The 17,944-nt window shown below is 55.6% G+C and overlaps 2 protein-coding genes and 1 long non-coding RNA gene across 4 annotated transcripts in view; 1 reads left to right on the top strand and 2 right to left on the bottom strand.

Annotated features, from left to right (window-relative positions):
• LOC140595485 (uncharacterized) overlaps positions 1-16,469 on the top strand; it is a 26,721-nt gene extending 10,252 nt beyond the window's left edge. Inside the window, exon 2 of the long non-coding RNA XR_011997138.1 lies at positions 12,116-16,469. This is a non-coding gene — a long non-coding RNA (uncharacterized lncRNA). The remainder of the gene's footprint in view (positions 1-12,115) is intronic.
• S100P (S100 calcium binding protein P) lies at positions 1,398-3,952 on the bottom strand. Its single transcript, XM_025999846.2, has 2 exons — positions 3,679-3,952; positions 1,398-1,611 (listed from the first exon to the last, which is right to left on the bottom strand). Exons 1-2 carry the CDS (start codon positions 3,814-3,816, stop codon positions 1,462-1,464), a joined length of 288 nt encoding a protein of 95 aa, XP_025855631.2. The 5' UTR covers positions 3,817-3,952; the 3' UTR covers positions 1,398-1,461.
• On the bottom strand, positions 1,398-17,944 carry MRFAP1L2 (Morf4 family associated protein 1 like 2). Of its 2 annotated transcripts, none has more exons than XM_072737520.1 (2): positions 17,358-17,944; positions 1,398-1,611 (listed from the first exon to the last, which is right to left on the bottom strand). In XM_072737520.1, exon 1 carries the CDS (start codon positions 17,745-17,747, stop codon positions 17,373-17,375), a length of 375 nt encoding a protein of 124 aa, XP_072593621.1. In that variant the 5' UTR covers positions 17,748-17,944; the 3' UTR covers positions 1,398-1,611; positions 17,358-17,372. The 2 variants fall into 2 exon arrangements, with proteins under 2 accessions (XP_072593621.1, XP_072593620.1); XM_072737519.1 differs by lacking the exon at positions 1,398-1,611 and adding an exon at positions 15,866-16,593.

Genomic DNA, 17,944 nt, shown 5'->3' with positions numbered 1-17,944 from the left:
TTAGCATCACTAGCTCTTGTCAGTCTAGGCACGGGTGACTCCGATTGGTGGGTTCCAGGTCATGTGACAACACTTGTTGCAGGAATCTGGTATTTTCAACCAGACCGGTTAGACAGACTTGCGGCCCAAGGTGCACAAGCGATGAGGGGTGCAGATGTGGAACAGACAGAACAAAGGACAAGTATGCACCACAGGGTGGTTCTGGGGCTGATACTGGCTAAATGTGGCTTAAGCGCTGTGGTCTCGTATGTCCCAGAATCCGGGGGGTCGCAGCCCTGGGGCATCAGGACCTCTGGGCCGGGGTCAGGGCGCCTGCTGGCTGCTCGCCCGGGGCCCGTGCTGCCCCCCCGGGGCTGCCCCAGCACGGCCGGGGGTTCTGCTCCGGTGGGAATGACTTCAAAGCCGAGGGGAGACCTCTGCTGCTGGTATTGCAAAGGTGATGGGCGCCTCAAAACCAGGTCCGGTTACCAGCCTTACTTACACCCACGACCTCGACCTCACCTGGGCATGTTTCTAAACGTGCTTTCTTTTTTTTTTTTTTTTTTTTTTTTAAGATTTTACTTATTTATTCATGAGAGACACAGAGAGAGGCAGAGGCACAGGCAGAGGGAGAAGCAGGCTCCACGATCCCAGGTCTCCAGGATCATACCCTGGGCCGAAGGCAGGCGCTAAACCGCTGTGCCACCGGCGTCCTTTCTTTCTAAAGGCAGTGTCCCATGTTGCAAACAGAGTGGCAGGCAGCTAGAAAAACACGTAAGGACCAGACTTAAGCAGGGACTCTAGCCCTCAGTGGTCATACATTTCTTTTTTCAAGATTTTATTAGACCGCAAGTGCATTGGCGGGAGCACGAGTAGGGGGGAAGGGTCAGGGGGAGGGACAAGCAGACTCCCTGCGCAGTGGGGAGCCCCTCCCATGACTGATCTCACCATCCTGGGATCATAACCCCGGCTGAGGTCAGACTCAACCAACTTAGCCACCCAGGCACCCCTCGTATCATTCAGTTCTTCTCTGTTAACTGTGTTTTACAGCCTTTGGCAAAAACCGAAACCCCCAAACCTAGTATCAGTGCATTAAAAAGCTGTGACTTGAAAATGCGTTTGGAGAAACAGAGGGGCGGGGGTTTGAGGAGTGGCTGGCCCACTGTCCCCCGGGCTTCTGAGGGTCCAGCACAGGGTGGCACCCTCAGGGTGCTGACCCACCCGCAGAAGCAGGAGCGGGGCCTCGGCCCACTGGAGCACGGGGGGCAGTCCGGAGGTAGCCCCCTACCCACTGACCCGCATCCTACCCTCTCCATCTCCCCCCTGGGCAGGAGCACGAAGTGACAAATCCACGGACTCATTGTGTTGGGGTGGGGGCGCTGAAGGGGTCAGGAAATAATCCATTTCCACCAGAAGGGGAGCTTTTCACAAGTATTTTATTGATGCTGGCCCAGAGGGTTCTGGAAGCCAGCCTGCAGGGCATCAGGGGAGCCCCGCCCGCTCGAAGTACTGGTGGCAGGCGGCCGTGAGCGTGGCCACAAACACGATGAACTCGCTGAAGTCCACTTCGGCGTCCCCGTTGGCATCCAGGTCCTTGAGCAGTTTGTCCACGGAGTCCCTGTCCCTTTTAGTCTAGAGACAGAGGCCGGGGTCAGCGCCACTGCTGGCGGGGCGGGATGGGGGTGAGGGCGTTGGGGACACTGAGGCCCGAGTCCCGGGGCTCTGGGCAGTTGCGAGCTGCTGGGACCCACCCTTGAATTTAGGGCCGGTCAGAACTGCGTCATGCAGCTCAGGAGGCAGCGTGTGTCTCACTGGCCAGTTGGGGAGAGGGTGTCCTTTGGACTGTTTTGATAAGCTGTAAAGGGGGTACCCACCAGCTTTGCCGGGTCACCTCACCAGATCACATGGGGGCCTGTGTTCTACACCCTCCTAGGCAGTGAGCCTCTGATCCTCAGGGCCAGCCCGGACACAGGGAAATCTGGGGCTGCAGAGCCCCTGGGCACTGTGATGTGTGTGGGGGGGGTGGCAGGGAAAGTTGGGGCTACAGAGCTCCCCCTCCCTGGGTACCCGGGGGCGGGGGGCAGTGGGCAGGGTGTGTGTGCGTGCGTGCGTGTGCATGCCAAGGCTCTAGGCAGTCTATGGGAGTCTGCCCCAGTGCGCGGCCTCACCAAGGACCACCCGGTGCAGGGGTGTCCCTGGCCCAGTGCCCCACAGCCACCCACTGGGGCTCCTGAGATTTGTAGCCAACAGCCCACCCCCCAGTATGGCAGCTCTGACTGCACCCCAGGCTGGGCTTCCGTGTCAGCTGGACCCCGGAGACGGGAGCCCTGAGCCCCTGCTTTTGCCAAGTTCCTTCGTTAGGATCCCCCCCTTAACCACTGGTTCTCAAATTGTGTTCCCAAGCCACTTGCCTCTGCCCCTCCTGCAATCCCCAAACTTTTGGCTTAAAATCCCCACAGGTTAGACTCAAACTTGGCAGTTTATCAGAGCATCTGTCCCCACGCCCAGTCCCCCACCCCCACCCCGGGCAGGGGCGTTCTGTGAGCACTGGAGTTTGAGACTCTGCTCTAAGTTCAAAAAGAAATTAAACTGCATCTCTAGGGTTTGACACACATCAGCTTTCAGCTCCTGCAAAGGGAAAAGGCTGAGAGAGGGAGAGTGTGTTGGGTGGGGATTTCTTGCCTCCACATTTCTGTATTTTTACATTTTCTACCAGAAACACGTTATTTATAGTAGACAAAAACAAACTTCATTTAAAGAACTGTATCCTCACTGCCCTTACATATTGAAAGACTGTGTTTGAATTGAAGACTGAAACTTTTAGGCTTCCATTTTTAAGAATCAGCTCAGGGTAGACCCATTAGAGGGCAGGTAAGTGGGGTTTGGTGGGTTCCAGGGGAGCCAGGAGGGGGAGGGGAGAAGTGGGAAAGAAGGGAAGCTGGAGCTGAGAGCTCCCGGTCTGAGAGGAAGAGATGGATGGTGAGCAAGGGGAAAGGGAGAGAAGGGAGGATGGAAGGGGAGGAAGTGAGGGAGGAGGGGACAGGAGAGCAGCTGGAGGGTGAAGAACAGAGAGGAGCATAGTGGGGAAAGGAGGAGTGGGAGCAGGAAGGGAGGAGGCAGAGGAGGGCGGGGCCTCTGTTTTGAGGTCCCCAGAGGAGGCCTCCCTTGGGCAGAAAAGTGCCAGGGTGGGACCTCCTCGCGTCTGTACCCCTGTCAGCCCCACTAACACCAGGCCCGGGAATGCTGGGAGGACGGCCAGAGCAGACGGAACAGCAGGAGTGGTTGTGGCCAGCAGCCTCAGAGGGGTGCAGCTGTGAGGGGCCAGCACACCCAACCTCACCGTGGGTCCTGGATCCCCCCCAGTCCTGCAGCCCAGTTCAGGCTGCCACCCCACCCCCAGCTCTCCCCCTGGGCTCCCCCACTCTGGCAGCAAGTAAACTGCTGCTCCAACTCCAGGTTTCAAGGACTGACCCAGGAGCCACACCTGCTCCTGGCTCTCCCCCAGGGCAGCCGATCCATTCCTGGGGTGGGGGGGGGCTCCTCCTTCCAGAGGCTCTAGCCCTGGTGGGGGGCAGTTCAGCCATGCAGCCCTTTGGGCCTTCCCTGCCCGCCGGCCCACTGTCCTCCCTGCCCTCCCCACGTGCCCCCACCAGGTCAGTGCTCCCACTGTCCTCCCTGACCCTCTCCGTGGGCCCTCACCTGCAAGAAGCCTGGAAGCTCCTTCTCCATGAGCACCTTCAGCTCCCCCTTGGTCAGGCTCTGCTTGCTGCCCTCCACCCCTGCGTACCGGGCGAAGACGCTAATGATCATGCCCATGGCGGTCTCCAGTTCGGTCATGGTGCTGGATGTGGACCCACCTTCCCCCTGGGAGCTGGCGTGATGGAGGAAACGTCCCCAGAGCCTTTCTGGAGCTTTATAAAGGCCAGCCTCTATTGACAGAGGGTGCGACCAGCGGACCAAGCAGCAAACCCTGCCCTGCCCCTCCCTGTTCTGCATTGCTCACTTCTGAAGAAATGCATCACAGAGACTTCCTGTCCAAAGCCTCCCCCCAGCCTGCACCTCACGGCACCCACATTTCCCTGTGCTTCCGTGTGTCCTGGGGTCATTCATCACTGATTTACTGAGCAAGGGTCAGGGGACAAGGGGGTCTGTGGAGTAGGGGTGTGCCTGGCGAGCATTTGTTAAATGAGCAAGGAATGGATGGAGCAGTCCTATCCGGTTACATCTGGCCCCATGCAGTGGAGGAGGCGGGCCTGGCACTCAGGGGCCCAGCTTGAGGAAGGCCGCCTGAGGGAATGGACGAAAGAGCAGGATTTTCCAGAGGACAGGCGCCTCAGTCCCGCTCCCCAAACCCACAGCAGACACTGCTAGTCCCCCAAGCAGGTGAAGGGCCACCCTGGCCTGCTCTGCCAGGCTCCTCAGAACCCCCTGCCTGTTCTTACTATCTCCCTGTGCCCTGCTGGGGGCAGGGGGCTAGGGGGGTCATGTGATTTCCAGACCTGAAGGCTGTCTCTGTTTCCTGATGGACAGTGCCAGGCTGTGACCAAGCCAGGACTCTGGGAGCACAGAGTTGCCCCTCCCTCGCTCCCCAGAGGTGGCATAGGTCATGGGGCTGTTGCTGGAGATGCCTGCAGGGCCTGGCAGAGGGAGCCCCTGGACAGAGCTTGGGGGTCGGTGGAAGGGAGATAAAGCCATTGCCATGCAGCGGGCTCAGCCCCAGCCTGGCACTGGTGGGAAGCAGCCCGTCTTCCACCAGTCCTTTCTCGTTTGGACACATTGCCTTTCCCAGGTCTCCTGCAGAGGAGGCTCAGCGTGGCCCCGCAGGTGGTCATTTGGGAGCAGATATGGTCAGCCCACTCTGCTGTGCTGGGCAAGTCCCTCTTAGGATGAGACTCCGGGTCCCCAGCAGATGGAGGGAGCTGGGGGGAGCCTCCAGAGGGAATTCCGAGGCCTGGAGCCTCTGCAGCACCACGAAAGGGTGTCAGAGGCCCTGTGGTGACAGTTGGTGAAAGGGAAGTAAGTGTTCAGGGCTGTTGCAACAGGGCTCATGACTATCCCAACAGTGGGGACACTGGCTCAGCGCCCACTCACAGCAGAGCTGGCAGGGATGTTCAGGAGCAGAGTCAGTGGGGGTCACAGAGTGGGAGATTACTGAGGAGGCAGACAGGTTGGGGGGATTCTGGCCGCAGGCAGGCCAGGGCTTACCGGTCTGAGCAGGGATGAGGAACTTGGGTCAGGTGTCAGGATGGGGAGGGAACTTCCTGACTCTTGCTACAGCCCCGGGGTGAGGCAGTTGGGAGACAAATTGGGCCCAAGGACAAGGCAGGATCACAGAGTGGGCACCAAGCAGCCTGATGAACGGGAGAGGCTGCCAGACCCTCTTGGCTGAAGACCTGGCACAGAAAGGGGCCCGGCGTGGGGCCAGGAGGGGCCCAGGAGGTGCCGGCCTGTGCTCTCTAGGACAGGGCTTCCCTGGAGCCGGGGCGCGGGGTGCCAGTGCAGCACCTGCGGAGCGCTGGTCCTCCCTGGCCTTCTCAAAGCACAGTCACCTTCCCTGCTGAAAGAGGATGCTTCTCCCCCACCCCAGAACATTTAGTGATGAGTGTGTGGTTTTTTTTTCCAACATTTTGTATTCAAAATCATTGCAAAAGTCAAGGCAAGGTCACTCAAAGACCTCTCTTGGTGGAGATCTTTGTAGGCATTAAAAAAAAAAAAAGTGGTTCGATTATCACTGGTAGAGTGAACACAGGTGGAAGAAATGCGGGGATGAAGGTCACTAAGCAGCTCGCTCCCCTCAATAGCAGATGCATGGTGGTGACACGACGGGACACAGCTAACCTCCCAGACCAGCTCTTCACTCTTAAACATTTAACAGAAACTGCTGTTACAAAGAAAAACTACCTACAGCCCACTGAGAAGTTGAAACAGGTCGAGTGACATTCCTCCAGGAGCTCAGGTGCCTCGATGTTGATACTGAGGGCAAAAGGCAAGCCTAGCCCAGGCCCAGGATCCTGTCAGTCTACTGGGACATATAAAATTCTTTTAGAAACTTCCTTCATCTCTACCTCCCAAGATCCATGTTGGCAATCATCCCCCAAGCCTATGACCCACCGACATGCATCTGAAGGGTCTCAGGACAAGGGTTTTACTGGATTGTATTAAATGACCTTCTTCTTAAAATGACCTTCTCCCTCTTCTATACAAACCTTCCATTTTGTACTACTTCTGGGAGCTCCCATCTACTTGCTACTTGGGGGGCCATCTGGTTCCTGAATCGCTTAACAAAGCTAATTAAGTCTTCAAATGTACAGAGTTGGATTTTGTTTTTTTTTATACTGCATTCATCTGGAAAGCTAGTTTTTTGTTTATTCATTTGAAAGAGAGTGTGAACAGGGGGAAGGGCAGAGGCAGAGGGAGAAGCAGACTCCCTGCTGAGCTGGGAGCCTGGGGGGGCGGGGCTAGATCCCAGGACACCCTCCCCCCCATCATGACCTGAGCCAAAGGCAGACAACTGAGACACCCAGGCACTCTGGAAAGCTCGTTTCTTTCCTAGCAACTGTGAATTGCATCATGCAGAAACACCTCTCTGTCCCTGACCATTGCAGGGTGATTTTTCTTCCCACCCTGGGACTGAGTGCCCCAAGATCACTGGTGCCAGGCCCTCCTTTATAGCATGGCGATTCTGGGGGGCCTCCAGGGTCAGCAAGGAAGCAGACTGGGGTCACAGATCTGGGAGACTGTGTCTCCACAGGCCCAGCCCCCAGCTTACTGGGAAGGAACCAGCATGGCTCTTCTGAGCAGGGTGAGCTGGGAGAGAAAAGTGCTCCTGCATTGGCACAGACCGCCCCCCCTCCGCCCAGCCCACTTTATGCTCCCCATAACCATAGGGCCAGACCTCTGCTTGCGGGCCCTCCCACATCTAGCACCAGAGGCCAGATGAAGAAGTGGAATTACGAGCTTTTACGCGGGGCAAAGAGGAACCACCGAGAAAGACAGAGGGGCCCAGGTGATCGTCACCCGGGAGGCCCTACCCTGAGACAGAAGGCTGCCCACTCTCCAGAAGCCCAGGATGTTGTCCTACTTCTGAGGAAATGGCTCTGTGGGTCCAGGAGCTCTGGGGAAAGGCACGTGTGGGGAGGACTTGCCCCAGGAAACCCCAGAACTGTGAGCTTGACTCTCGAGTCCAGGTCCCCCTGAGAAGGATGTTTGTGCTCAGCAAACATGACCGAAGGCCCCTCGTGTGTGGCCCCAGGTCAGCACAGGTCCCAAACCATGTTGGTGCAAGTTCTGAGTCCTCCCAGCCCTCCCTCCCCACCCCCACTACTCCCGGCTGCGGGGGGGTGCACACCCTGGCCTCTGGAGGGCCTGGGTGGCAGAGGCCCACAACAGGGAGGCGGGAGTGCACAGGCGAGGAGGCCCTGGCCCAGGCAGCACCTAGACAATGATGGGAAGCCCGCAGCGGGACGCAGGTGTGCAAGAGCCAGCCCCGTGGGGATGGGATGGGATGGATGGTGAATGCAGCAGAGAGCAGAGACACGAAGAACTGCCGCTTTGGAGAGCTGGGGAGGAGCTGTGGAGGGAATAGGACACCGAGCAGGAAAGGCCCTGCAGGCGGGCCTCGCTGGGGCCCTGTCCCAGAGGCCTGGGGCTCCTAGCCCTTGCAGCACAGCGGAGCTCCTCAGTGACTTTAAATGCTGGCTTCAGGGCCCTGTTGCCCTAGAGCTGCAGTTTCATGAGGCTGTGCTGGTCCAAAGCTTGCCAGCTGGCCACACAGCTAGAGACTCAGGGTCTTGGAGGGTTTTCAGCTGAAAGAGATCTGGTAGGATTTACCTTTTAGGCTAACTCAGCAGCTGGTATGAGATTTGGATGAGGAGGATGAGGCTGGAGGCAGGGAGGCCAGCAAGGAAGCTGCAGAGTAAGGAGCCCTCCAGGGATGCCGGTTGGGGAGTCCCACAGCCCCTGCCCAAAGCACATGGGGGAACTGGGAGAGGCCTCAACAGGGTGAAGAGAGAAGGAAGAGGAGGGGCCTCACCCTCTGATCCATCCTTTGCAGATGGGGAAACCGTGGCTCATGGCGATGACATGGGTGAGCTAGCCTAGGCTCCTCTCCAGTTTCACTGCACAAACAGCCCTGGTATCAAACCGTTTTTATCCACGGTAATGTATCAAATATTTGCTGAGGGAGGAGGTGGGGGGAGCTGAGAAAATGAGTTTCTCGAGGACAAGCTGAGTGTCAGGGGTCTCAAACCACGGAGCCGCAGGGGCAGGGGCCTGGTCTCAAGCCTAGGCACATGGCTCCCGGGGAAGGGGGCAATGAGCCCTGGGCTCCGGCGCAGCCGCCTGCAAATCCTTCTTCAGTCTAGAAAGCAAAAGGACTCCACCTGCCACCACCCCCCCATCCCCCTTTGGTGCCTTCTGAGGTCTGGACATGACACCCGGATCAGTAGCAGCTGTGATGCCACCATGTGGATTCTTGGGGTTTGTGATTGAGAGCACTCCCAACAGGCTCTGTTCCCAGGGCTGATGCCCACAAACTAGGTGCTGAGAACAGCAGAAACTGCTTCTCTCACAGGCCTGCAAGTCCAAAATCACGGTGTCAGCAGGGTGGCTCCTTTGTGGGGCCTCAGAGGGAGACTCTTCCTGTTGCTCTCCTACCTTCTGGAGAAAGCCTGAAATCCTTGGGGTCTCCCACCACACAGCCCCTTAACTCCAGCTCCTGCCTCAGCTAAATGCTGCCAAAGGGCTTTGATGGAGAGAAAAAGCCCACCCTCTTTGCCATCTCAGGAGGGCTGGAGCCCCACAGCCTCCAGCCCAGAGCACACAGGGCTCACCTCTGGCCTCCTCCAGAGCCACACCTCAGGAAACTGCTGTTTTCTTCTGCGAGTCAAGACTTGCAAGTGATGGGTATCAGAAAACCCAGGACAGTTTGGGATGATAAGAATAAAAGTCCAGGCTGGCCAAGACAAAGGGCGCTCAGGACACGTTTCTGTGTTCAAACCCAGGCCTGGCTGACCCTATAATGTGTTAATGCCCTTCAAATGGCTCTCTCAGGAGATCCTCCTGACATTAGCATGAATCCCCTACCCCCCGCCCCAGGTCTCTGTCTTAAGCAGAAGCACAGGGGGTCTTCCCTGCCGCCTGTCCCCACACTACACTTCCTAGATCCACCAGGGCCGTGTCAAGGTCCATGCCGAGTTCTCTGAGGCGCAGTGGGGGAGCCGAGGCCCAGGTAAGACAGGGCTGGGTCTGAGTCTGCCCCTGCCATGTGCTGGCTGGGGACCTCTGTGAGCCCAGTTCTCTCCTCAAGAGGAGATGAAGCATCACCCCAAGGGTTGTAGTGGAGAGGGACAGCATCCCACCCACAGGCTGCCCGCCAACAGCCACAATGGTTAATGTCAGTTTGGCTAGTCTACAGGGCCCAGCTGCGTGGTTCTACATGTCTAGATGTTCCTGTGAAGACATTGCTTACTGGACTCAGTGAGGCAGAGGACCCACCATTCTGCAGGTGGGCTTCACCCCAACCATTGACATCCTCCAGAGAAAAGACCAAGGTTTCCAGGAGAGAGAGGAAGTCTACTCAAGACTATGACAGACACCCTGCTTGTTTCTGGGTAGCCTGTAGAATGCGGACTCGAGACTGTGACATTAGTGCTTATTCCAATCTCGTCACTGGCCTACTCTGTGATTTTGGACTTGCCACATCCCCACAGCTGTGTGAGCCAATTCCTTAAGTCTCTGCTTTCTATTCCTAACTTGGAAACTAGACAATCTGACCCCGTGGGGTAGCCCTGCCAGCCTGAGGAGAGGCCGGCCGCTGACTCCCCAATCTCAGATTCGTCAGCAGCCCCTGCCCTGCCTGAAGTAGGGGCTCCTCCTCAAGGGAGGACGGTGGGCAGGGTAGCACAGGGAGGGAGAGGTGGGTCTGGAGGCTGCAGCACCTCCACCCCTGCACCCAGTCCTCACCCGCATGCATGGTCAGGCTGGCACCAGCCTTGCAGGGTGTTGTGGAGACACAATGAAAGTGAGTCCACAACCCATTCCCTCAGTGGCCACGATTGCGATGGGCACATTTTAGATTCATTTTGTTTCCATTTTGTTAGATTTCATTTTGAGCCCAGAGAGAACTGGGCTCACAGAGATCCCCAGCCAGCACATGGCAACTGGGACTTGAAACTGCTACCACCAGGAGCCAGGGCTCCCCAGGCTTCCTTCCGAGACTCACAGGAAAGACCACAGGCCACAGGGCTGGATGTTTTTAAGACTGTTAACATTTGACCTTTAGTCTTTAAAATTTTTATTTTATAATTTTAGGACTGTGTTTTAAATATAGGGAAGTGTAAAATGCAACCAATAAAGATAGTGGACCCTACTCAGCTAACTTTTGTTGACATTAACAGGTAAATACAGTGCTCCTGAGCAGGCTTAGAAAATCCAGCAAGACTAGAAGGCACACATCAAGACTGAGAAGCTTGCCTTCCCCAGGCCCCCAGTTTCCCACTCCAAGGGAAGCACTAACACAGTTGCTTGTGATTCCTTCCAGAAAAATGTCCATGTACCCTCAGCTTCTAGGAACCAGCATCGCACGAGGCATTCAGTGACACCATTTTTAGGCTCATAAGCACCACCCTCCATCGTTGGCCTTGATCTGCACCTTATATTTCCACCTAGCCCCTCCCAGCAAGTGCTCAGAGGTTTGATCCTCTTGGCCTCCTGGGTCTCCACCCATCCTTCCAGCCTCCCCCAGGGCCTCCTTTCCAATGACACTGGATCCACAGCACTGCCCCAGCAGTGGCTTGGAAGGTCCATATGGCTGGGGTAGGGAGTCCAACCCATCCTCCATGTCCAGAGCCCAACCAAGGGAAAGGTCCTGGTGGTGCCAGGACAGGGATGGAGGTATCCGAAGCCAAGACTGAAGGGGTCATGGTCATGGTGAGGGCCAGCATCTGGTCAGATTCTGCAACTCATGACATGTTTGTGAAACTCCCCACGCCTGGGTGAGGAAAGCCAGCTAACGTTTCCCCAGGCACACGGCTGTCCGGACCTAAACAGACCAACCAAGTTTCCTTCTTCCCACACTTGCCATCCTCCACCCTGGTGCTCCAGCCACAAATGCCTTGGCCTTTCACATTCAAACTTTTTCTGTCTAATCATCCGTCTTTCCTCCATTAACCTGCCACTGGGTGAATGTGTGAGTGGACTGAGGCTGAGCGGTTGTGAGACCTCATGGTCTGCCAAGCACAGCTGAAACAGAGCGCTACGCTACGCTTCTGTGGGCAGAAGGAACAGAAGGGATCTGTTGACACCCTCTACAGATATGCTCTGCAGCGACCTCTGTTGGTTACAGGGCTGACCGGCCTGCACATCTCACCAGCCGAAGGCACCTGCTGGGTAGCATTTGGGGCAGGGCAGGTCACGCCTGAGCCTCCTGAATGATGAGGCCTCTGGACTGTCAGCAGAGGGCTGCCCAGGGGATGGGGGTAGCAGAGCGGTGGTGAGCTCGCTGTCATCACCAAGTGAGTGGCTGTTCCACCAGAAAGCCACAACCTTGCCATTTGTGTGGACTCTTCGGGTCACCTTCCCAGGAAACCTGGGGGGCGGCAGGGGGGGGGAAGGCCTCTGGATCACGGCTCATAAACCCATTCTCACCCAGCACAACTTCAGAATCAAGTAGATTGCTTCAGGAGGGGTCGGTGAGATAGGGCAGGGTGTATCAGAAGTGCCTCCACAGGGCTGGAGGTCTCCAGCACCGTGGAGGTCAGGATTCTCAGGGGGAAGCAGGGAGGCTGCTGGGGAAGGGGCATGTGGGCTGCAGTTGAGTGCTCCCCAAGGCAATGTTCTAGAAATGGAAGATCAGTGCTGATGCACCTCTGGCTGGTGGCTTAAGAGAGAACTGCAGGGAAGTTTATGCTAACTCAATCAGAGGCTGGAGGGCAGGAGAGAGGCATGGAGAGCCAGGGGGTTAGGGACCACTATGCACCAGGGTGGTCCCATCAGCAGGTGCCTTCCCCATGTCACACATCAAAGAAGAAACCCTCGCTCGAGCTACTCCCCACTCACCTCATTCCTCTGTTTTGCTCCACAGCAGAACTCCTTCAAAGTGCTCCCCATTCTCCCTCACCATCTTTACTCCTTTCAGGTAATGGAGTGCCCCAGTCAGAAGCATCAACATGGGCAAAGGCCCTGGGGCCAGCACGTGCTTGTCATGGCTAGGGAACAGCAGAACAGCCTACCTGACTGGAGCAGTGAAGCAGCCTAACACCCAGGAGCTAGAGGTGGGAAACTGCAGAAACTGAAGGTCGGAGGTGGGAAACTACAGAAGTCTGCCCATCTTGTCCTTTGCAGTCTGTGGTCCTGACTTGGGATTTGGTTTAAGGGATAACTGAATTCTCAGACAGATGCCAGAAAGTTACTAAGGGAGAATACCAAGGGGAAAATGGACAGCCGGTCATCGGAGAGTCCAACAAGCCTGGCTCCAGCTGACAGCTCGAGCATGACAGAGGACTGCTTCGTCAGGCAGGCATATTCTACGGGAGCACATTAAGGAACTCCTCTGTCCTTGGAGTCACAGGGCGTACCATGCAGTTCAATCCACGTGGGTGAGTGTGTCACCAGATGACCATGCGGGAGTACCAAAGGTGGATTTCATCTGCTCAGTACCTTTCGCAGCTGGGGAATGTGTCTCAGGGCCTGTCTGGAACCCAGCCACTGTCTGCTGTCTAAACAGACTTAGTCCTAATGCAGGATTCACGTGAAAGTCCCAGGGTAGCTGGGCCTCCCCTTAAATTCCCAAAGCCTAGGAAGAGGCCAGACACACCTGCCTTCAAAGCTCTGCCTCGAGGGCCAGCACTGAAATTGTCCACTGGATGAGTGGTTACTTGACATGAACTCTAGACAACTGGAACGTCAAGCCCCAAGGAAGCTCAGAGAAGAGAGTGCAAAACCATCATCTTCTGGTGGCCCAGAGTCACAGAGCCAGCTCCTCCTCCAGAGCGATTCCTGGGGGTTTTGCAGCCCCTGCATCCTCACCTGAACAAGGAGGACAATAAAATGACCTCTCAAATTTCTGAAAATTAGATAATGTATGTTCAGTACCAAACCCCAAGTAGCTTCTAATAGACTTTTGTTTTCTTTTTTTTTTTTTTTAATTTTTATTTATTTATGATAGTCAGAGAGAGAGAGAGAGAGAGGCAGAAACATAGGCAGAGGGAGAAGCAGGCTCCATGCACCGGGAGCCCGACGTGGGATTCGATCCCGGGTCTCCAGGATTGCGCCCTGGGCCAAAGGCAGGCGCCAAACCGCCACGCCACCCAGGGATCCCAGACTTTTGTTTTCTCATTCCAGACGTCCAATGTGCTGCCTGCCCCTGGACAGGAGCTGTAGGAACATGGCTGTGGGCCGACAGCACAGATGGGACACTTTCGGGTCCTTGAGTGATTTTAGAATTGGATCTGTTCCACCCCATTTGCATCCCAGAGACTGACTTTATTCCTCAGGAGTTTGATGCAAGCAAAGATAATACTAACCACTGCCAGTTAGAAAGGGAAATGGATTTTAAGATGTAAATAAAAGGATGTTTGCCTTAACAAAGACCTCACACTCAAAAACTGGGGACTCCCAAGAATCCCCCCCATTTTCACCACTACCCCTCTCCATTTGACACTGCTGCTGTCACCCATGATCCAGCCTGCGGGGACAGCCAGGACAGGGGCCTCAGAAACTGCGGCTCCTATGGAAGGGGTGTGCAGTCCTCAGCCCCAGCAATCCCAGCTCTGTTCAGCTGCACCAACGGTGCTCCTAGCATCATTAATTGGTTAAGCCAGAGCACAACATACAGTTGTCCTTCTAATAAAGGACTCCAAACTTGGGGGGCTGGTCCCACAGGCCATTGGCTGTTGCAATTCCAACGGTGACAAACATCATGAGCAGCCAAATGAAGCAGAGGCAGGGAGGTAGGCCAGGTCCTCTGTTCTCCCCTGCACAATCATGGAGGTGGAATCTCTACCCTCACCTAACAGGCCTTGCCTCGTCCACCTTCCACAACCACACGCGAGTTTCCTAAACCACAGTGTTGTTGACCTGCTCAAGCCTTTCCAGCTAACCACCACTACCTCAGAGACCTCTCCTCCTTGAATCGTGGTACCCTGACCAGCAGCACAGGCATCATGTGGGCGCTTGTAAGAAATACATGACATTAAGTCCTTTACAGGACTAGAATCTGCATTTTGAAATGACCCCAGAGTTTCAGAGGTACTTTACATTTGAACAGTGCTGCTTTAGGGGCTCGGCACAGAGCCAGAAGCAGCCCCAACTGTGAGACTTTTTTTAGCGAGTGGTAGGTCATTTCAAAAACTTAAAAAAACTATATTTTTTCTTGTCACACATTCAAAAACATTTGACTATTCAGAATATACCAGTATATCTCTTGGTATGAAGAACTGAGAGCACATCCAGGTGCAGCCCAGAGCACAAAGACCCCAGGTGGAGAAGCAGGCAAACACAGGATCAAGTTTAAACTCTTCCAAGTCACATGCAGATGGCTACAAGCATGCCTCCTACCTCCCGCTCCCTGCAAAAACCCACAACCCCCCTCTATCATGTCACATTTCTACCTACTGACAGGCTCCCAGGGTGGGTTCCAGAACACTTGTTCCCTGTGCCTGGGGTGCTGTTCAGGGCTGAGCTCACACTTCTGGGTCCAGACCAGGAGACACTGGGTCTGAAGAGCTTTCTCACACCCCCAATGCTCAGTGGACTCCCTCTTCAGTGCTCCCACCACAGTAAAAACACAGGGTACAACATCTCCTGGGCCACCTGCAGCAGGCCTGGGACCACAAACCATATCATTACTAGGGCCACCTTTCACTTTCAAAACTGCCCCAGTTCAACAAATGACATGGCTACCCTCAACAGGTGCTCAGGCCCTGAACCTCGGGACACAGCTGGATCCTTACACATCCACATCATCTCTCAGTAATGCCTTCAGAACACCATGCACCCACCGGTGCCTGCAGGGACCACCCTGCCCCAGGACCCCCAGCTGTCTGCTCCTCACTCCGCCCTCAACTTCAATTCTTAATCCAGCAGCCAGTGAATCTCCTCATTCCTGGTCAGGTCCCACCACTCCTCTGCTTAAAGCTTCATTTCCGTGTCACCTGCAGTCAGAACGATTGTCCCTTCTGACCTCACCATCTGCCACTTTCTCCCAAACCACTTGTGTCTCCTGCTATTCCTCGGCTCTCTGCCCTGTTTGTCCCACCCACCGAGAGCATAGAACATTTTTCCCCTAGATATCCTTGTGTATATTACACACATCCGTCCTTGCTCAAACATCACCATATCAGGTATGTCACTCGACCACCCTATATCAAACAGCAACACCTCCCTCCCCAATACCCCCTTCTCTCTAAGAACTTACCACTATTGGATATATATGAATTTTTTCCTGCCTTAGCACAATGAGGCACTATCCTAAGCTTACAAACGTCAAATCCAAGCGTATAAGCACTTTGTTCACTGATGCACCCCCAGCACCTGTCGGTACTCAATTTATGTGGGATATATAAATACCACCAATGGGGGCACTGTATTGTGATTCTGTTTACAGACCTGTCTTAACCCATGGGATCACCCCTCCTAGAAACTCCTAGCATCCAGCAGAATCTGGAGTGGCACCCGGTCACAGTGAACGTTAAGGGACTGAATGAACTTCAGCCCCCTGGAGGCAGAGGTCAGACCAAATGCTTTCCAGAGGCCCCTTCCTGCTCTGTCTTTTCTGTCCTGTTACAGTGCCCACAGATAGAACCTTCCCCTGGCCTACAGGCTTTTGAGCACATTCCAAAATAGGAAGCACCGGACACCCATTTGACAATAACGACAACCAAAGGGAAACTTTCATTCTGAAAACAATTTATTTATCTCACCTTTTCCTGGCCAAGTCAATGGCTTTGGTTATTTGCACAAAGGTTCTAAAAACTGGCTTTCAGCGCTTCTTTTCTAGGCAAGTGAACTTTATAGTAAGAAGCTAGAGCTCTGCTCTCAACCCCTTTGGGGTCTGCTCTGAGGACCCAAGCTGGGTACCACCTAAGCCTGGAAGATGCTACCTGTTATCAATTTGGGGCCCACCATTGGTAGCTCCATGCTCTTCTACCCAAGCCCTCCAGATCACGTAGATGTCACATGCAGTTGTGGCAGAGAAGCTCCTGAAATGCATGATTATATCAAAATGGTTTACCCTGAAGTCAGCCAATACACACAGTACCTAGAATTCATCCCCTATTCTAGGTTACTCACCAGACAGGTTACATGATGTGCACCAGTTAACATGCCACAGAAAAATTACATTTCTGGAAAAAAAAAAAACAAACAAAAAACCAAAAAACAAGCAAACAGAAAAAAAGAAAAGAAAAGAAAAAAACCACAGCTCTCCTCCTCTGATACGAGAGACTGCAGAATCCCAAAATGCGGATGCCATCCATCTCCATGCCCAACAGCCCCAGGGGCTTCTCAATCTGATCCAAAGCAGCAGCATCCGCATCCTTGACCGGTCTGGGCTCTTGCTTCAGCAGCTGCAGCCAGGCAGGGTCTTCTCTCTTGCAGAAATCTGACCTCAAGCCTCTTTCATGTGTCCCCAAATTCCAGGAAGCATTTAAAAAAAAAAAAAAAAAAAGCAGAGCACAAGAGTATACGTCGGAACTTTAAAAAGACAATAAAGTCAGAGCAGCCTACAATCTAGGCCTATTCCCTTAGGTAACAGTATTTACCTAGAAGCTGTCTTCTCTAAACTCAATACACCTGATAATCATAATCATCTCCGCATACACAATACTGAAATCCTCTTCCCAGAATAATACTAGAGACTTAGTATTCAACGTGTGAAAACATCGTAGAGAAAGTGAAAGACTCTTGGTTTCATGAAGCCTCTCCGGTCAGTCCTCTTTACCAGCTGAACGGAGTCCATCAGCGGATAAGCTGGAGTACAAGTGGGGCAATTCATCATCATCATCACAACCTAAATTCTAGAACTCGTATCCTGGGGTCAAACAAACGCAAACAACTGTGCAGAATGCTACCGCCTGCTCTCGGGTCGTAGGAAACGCTCCGACCTCATCACACCAAGAAAAGTCCTGTCCTGCACTTGCATTCACGCTCCTCCAGCTCGCCTCCCGGGCTTGCTTCCACCCGGCGGAGGGGGCTGGCCCACCTTCTGCAGACGTTCCCCACGGCGGTCTCTACGGCTCACAACACACCAAACGCCTTGCGGCTAATTCCCAACGTAAAACCGAGACCCCGCGTCCATCCGCCCGGCGGGGCGCTCCGCGGCGGGGCTGCACGAGCCCGGGTCCAGCCAGCCGCCCCCGGCGCCCCGCACGTGCACGTACCCGCCCCCGCGTCCGTCAGGCGCAGCCGCAGCCGCAGCTGTCGATCTGCCGGTGCAGCTCCACGATCCTCCGCCCCATCAGCGCGGCCTCGGCGGCCTTCCGCTCCGCCTTCTCGCACAGCCTCAGCACCCGCTCCTCCGCCTCGCCGCCCGCGCGGCGGCCGGGCCCCAGCACGCCCTCGGCCGAGGCGTCCACCTCGCTCTGGAGCTCGTCCAGCAGGCTCGCGACCTCCAGCAACTTCCGGCGGGCCCGCAGGTGCGCGCGCACGTGCTCGCGCTGGAGGGCGGCGACGTCCCGGCGGGCGGCGGCGCGCCCGGGGCTCGGGGGGCTCGGGGGCCGGCCGCAGGGCTGCTCCGGCCCCCGCCGCTCGTCCGCGTCCGCGGGCCGCATCGCGCCGCCCCCGCCCCCGTCCCCGCCCCGGCGGCCGGCTCACGGCCCGCGAGAGGCCGAGCGGCTGACGGCGAGCGTCGGGTAGGGGGCCGAGCTCGCCGTGTGGAGCAACAGGTTGCGCCGAGTTTTCGCAGCAGAGACGGCGTCCAAAATGGGGCCCCTGCCGTCTGCCAGCGCCGCGCTCACGTGCGTCCCGT

The sequence above is a fragment of the Vulpes vulpes genome, chromosome 14 (assembly GCF_048418805.1).
Source record: "Vulpes vulpes isolate BD-2025 chromosome 14, VulVul3, whole genome shotgun sequence".
Taxonomy (NCBI): domain Eukaryota; kingdom Metazoa; phylum Chordata; class Mammalia; order Carnivora; family Canidae; genus Vulpes; species Vulpes vulpes.
This window is presented reverse-complemented; position numbering and strand designations above follow the sequence as displayed.

Excerpts from the sequence above, each read along its gene's own strand:
- S100P (XM_025999846.2), bottom strand. The coding sequence starts at position 3,816 with ATGACCGAACTGGAGACCGCCATGGGCATGATCATTAGCGTCTTCGCC. Across the intron at positions 1,612-3,678 it reads AGCTTCCAGGCTTCTTGCAG|ACTAAAAGGGACAGGGACTC; the intron begins GTGAGGGCCCAC and ends CTCTGTCTCTAG.
- MRFAP1L2 (XM_072737520.1), bottom strand. The coding sequence starts at position 17,747 with ATGCGGCCCGCGGACGCGGACGAGCGGCGGGGGCCGGAGCAGCCCTGC.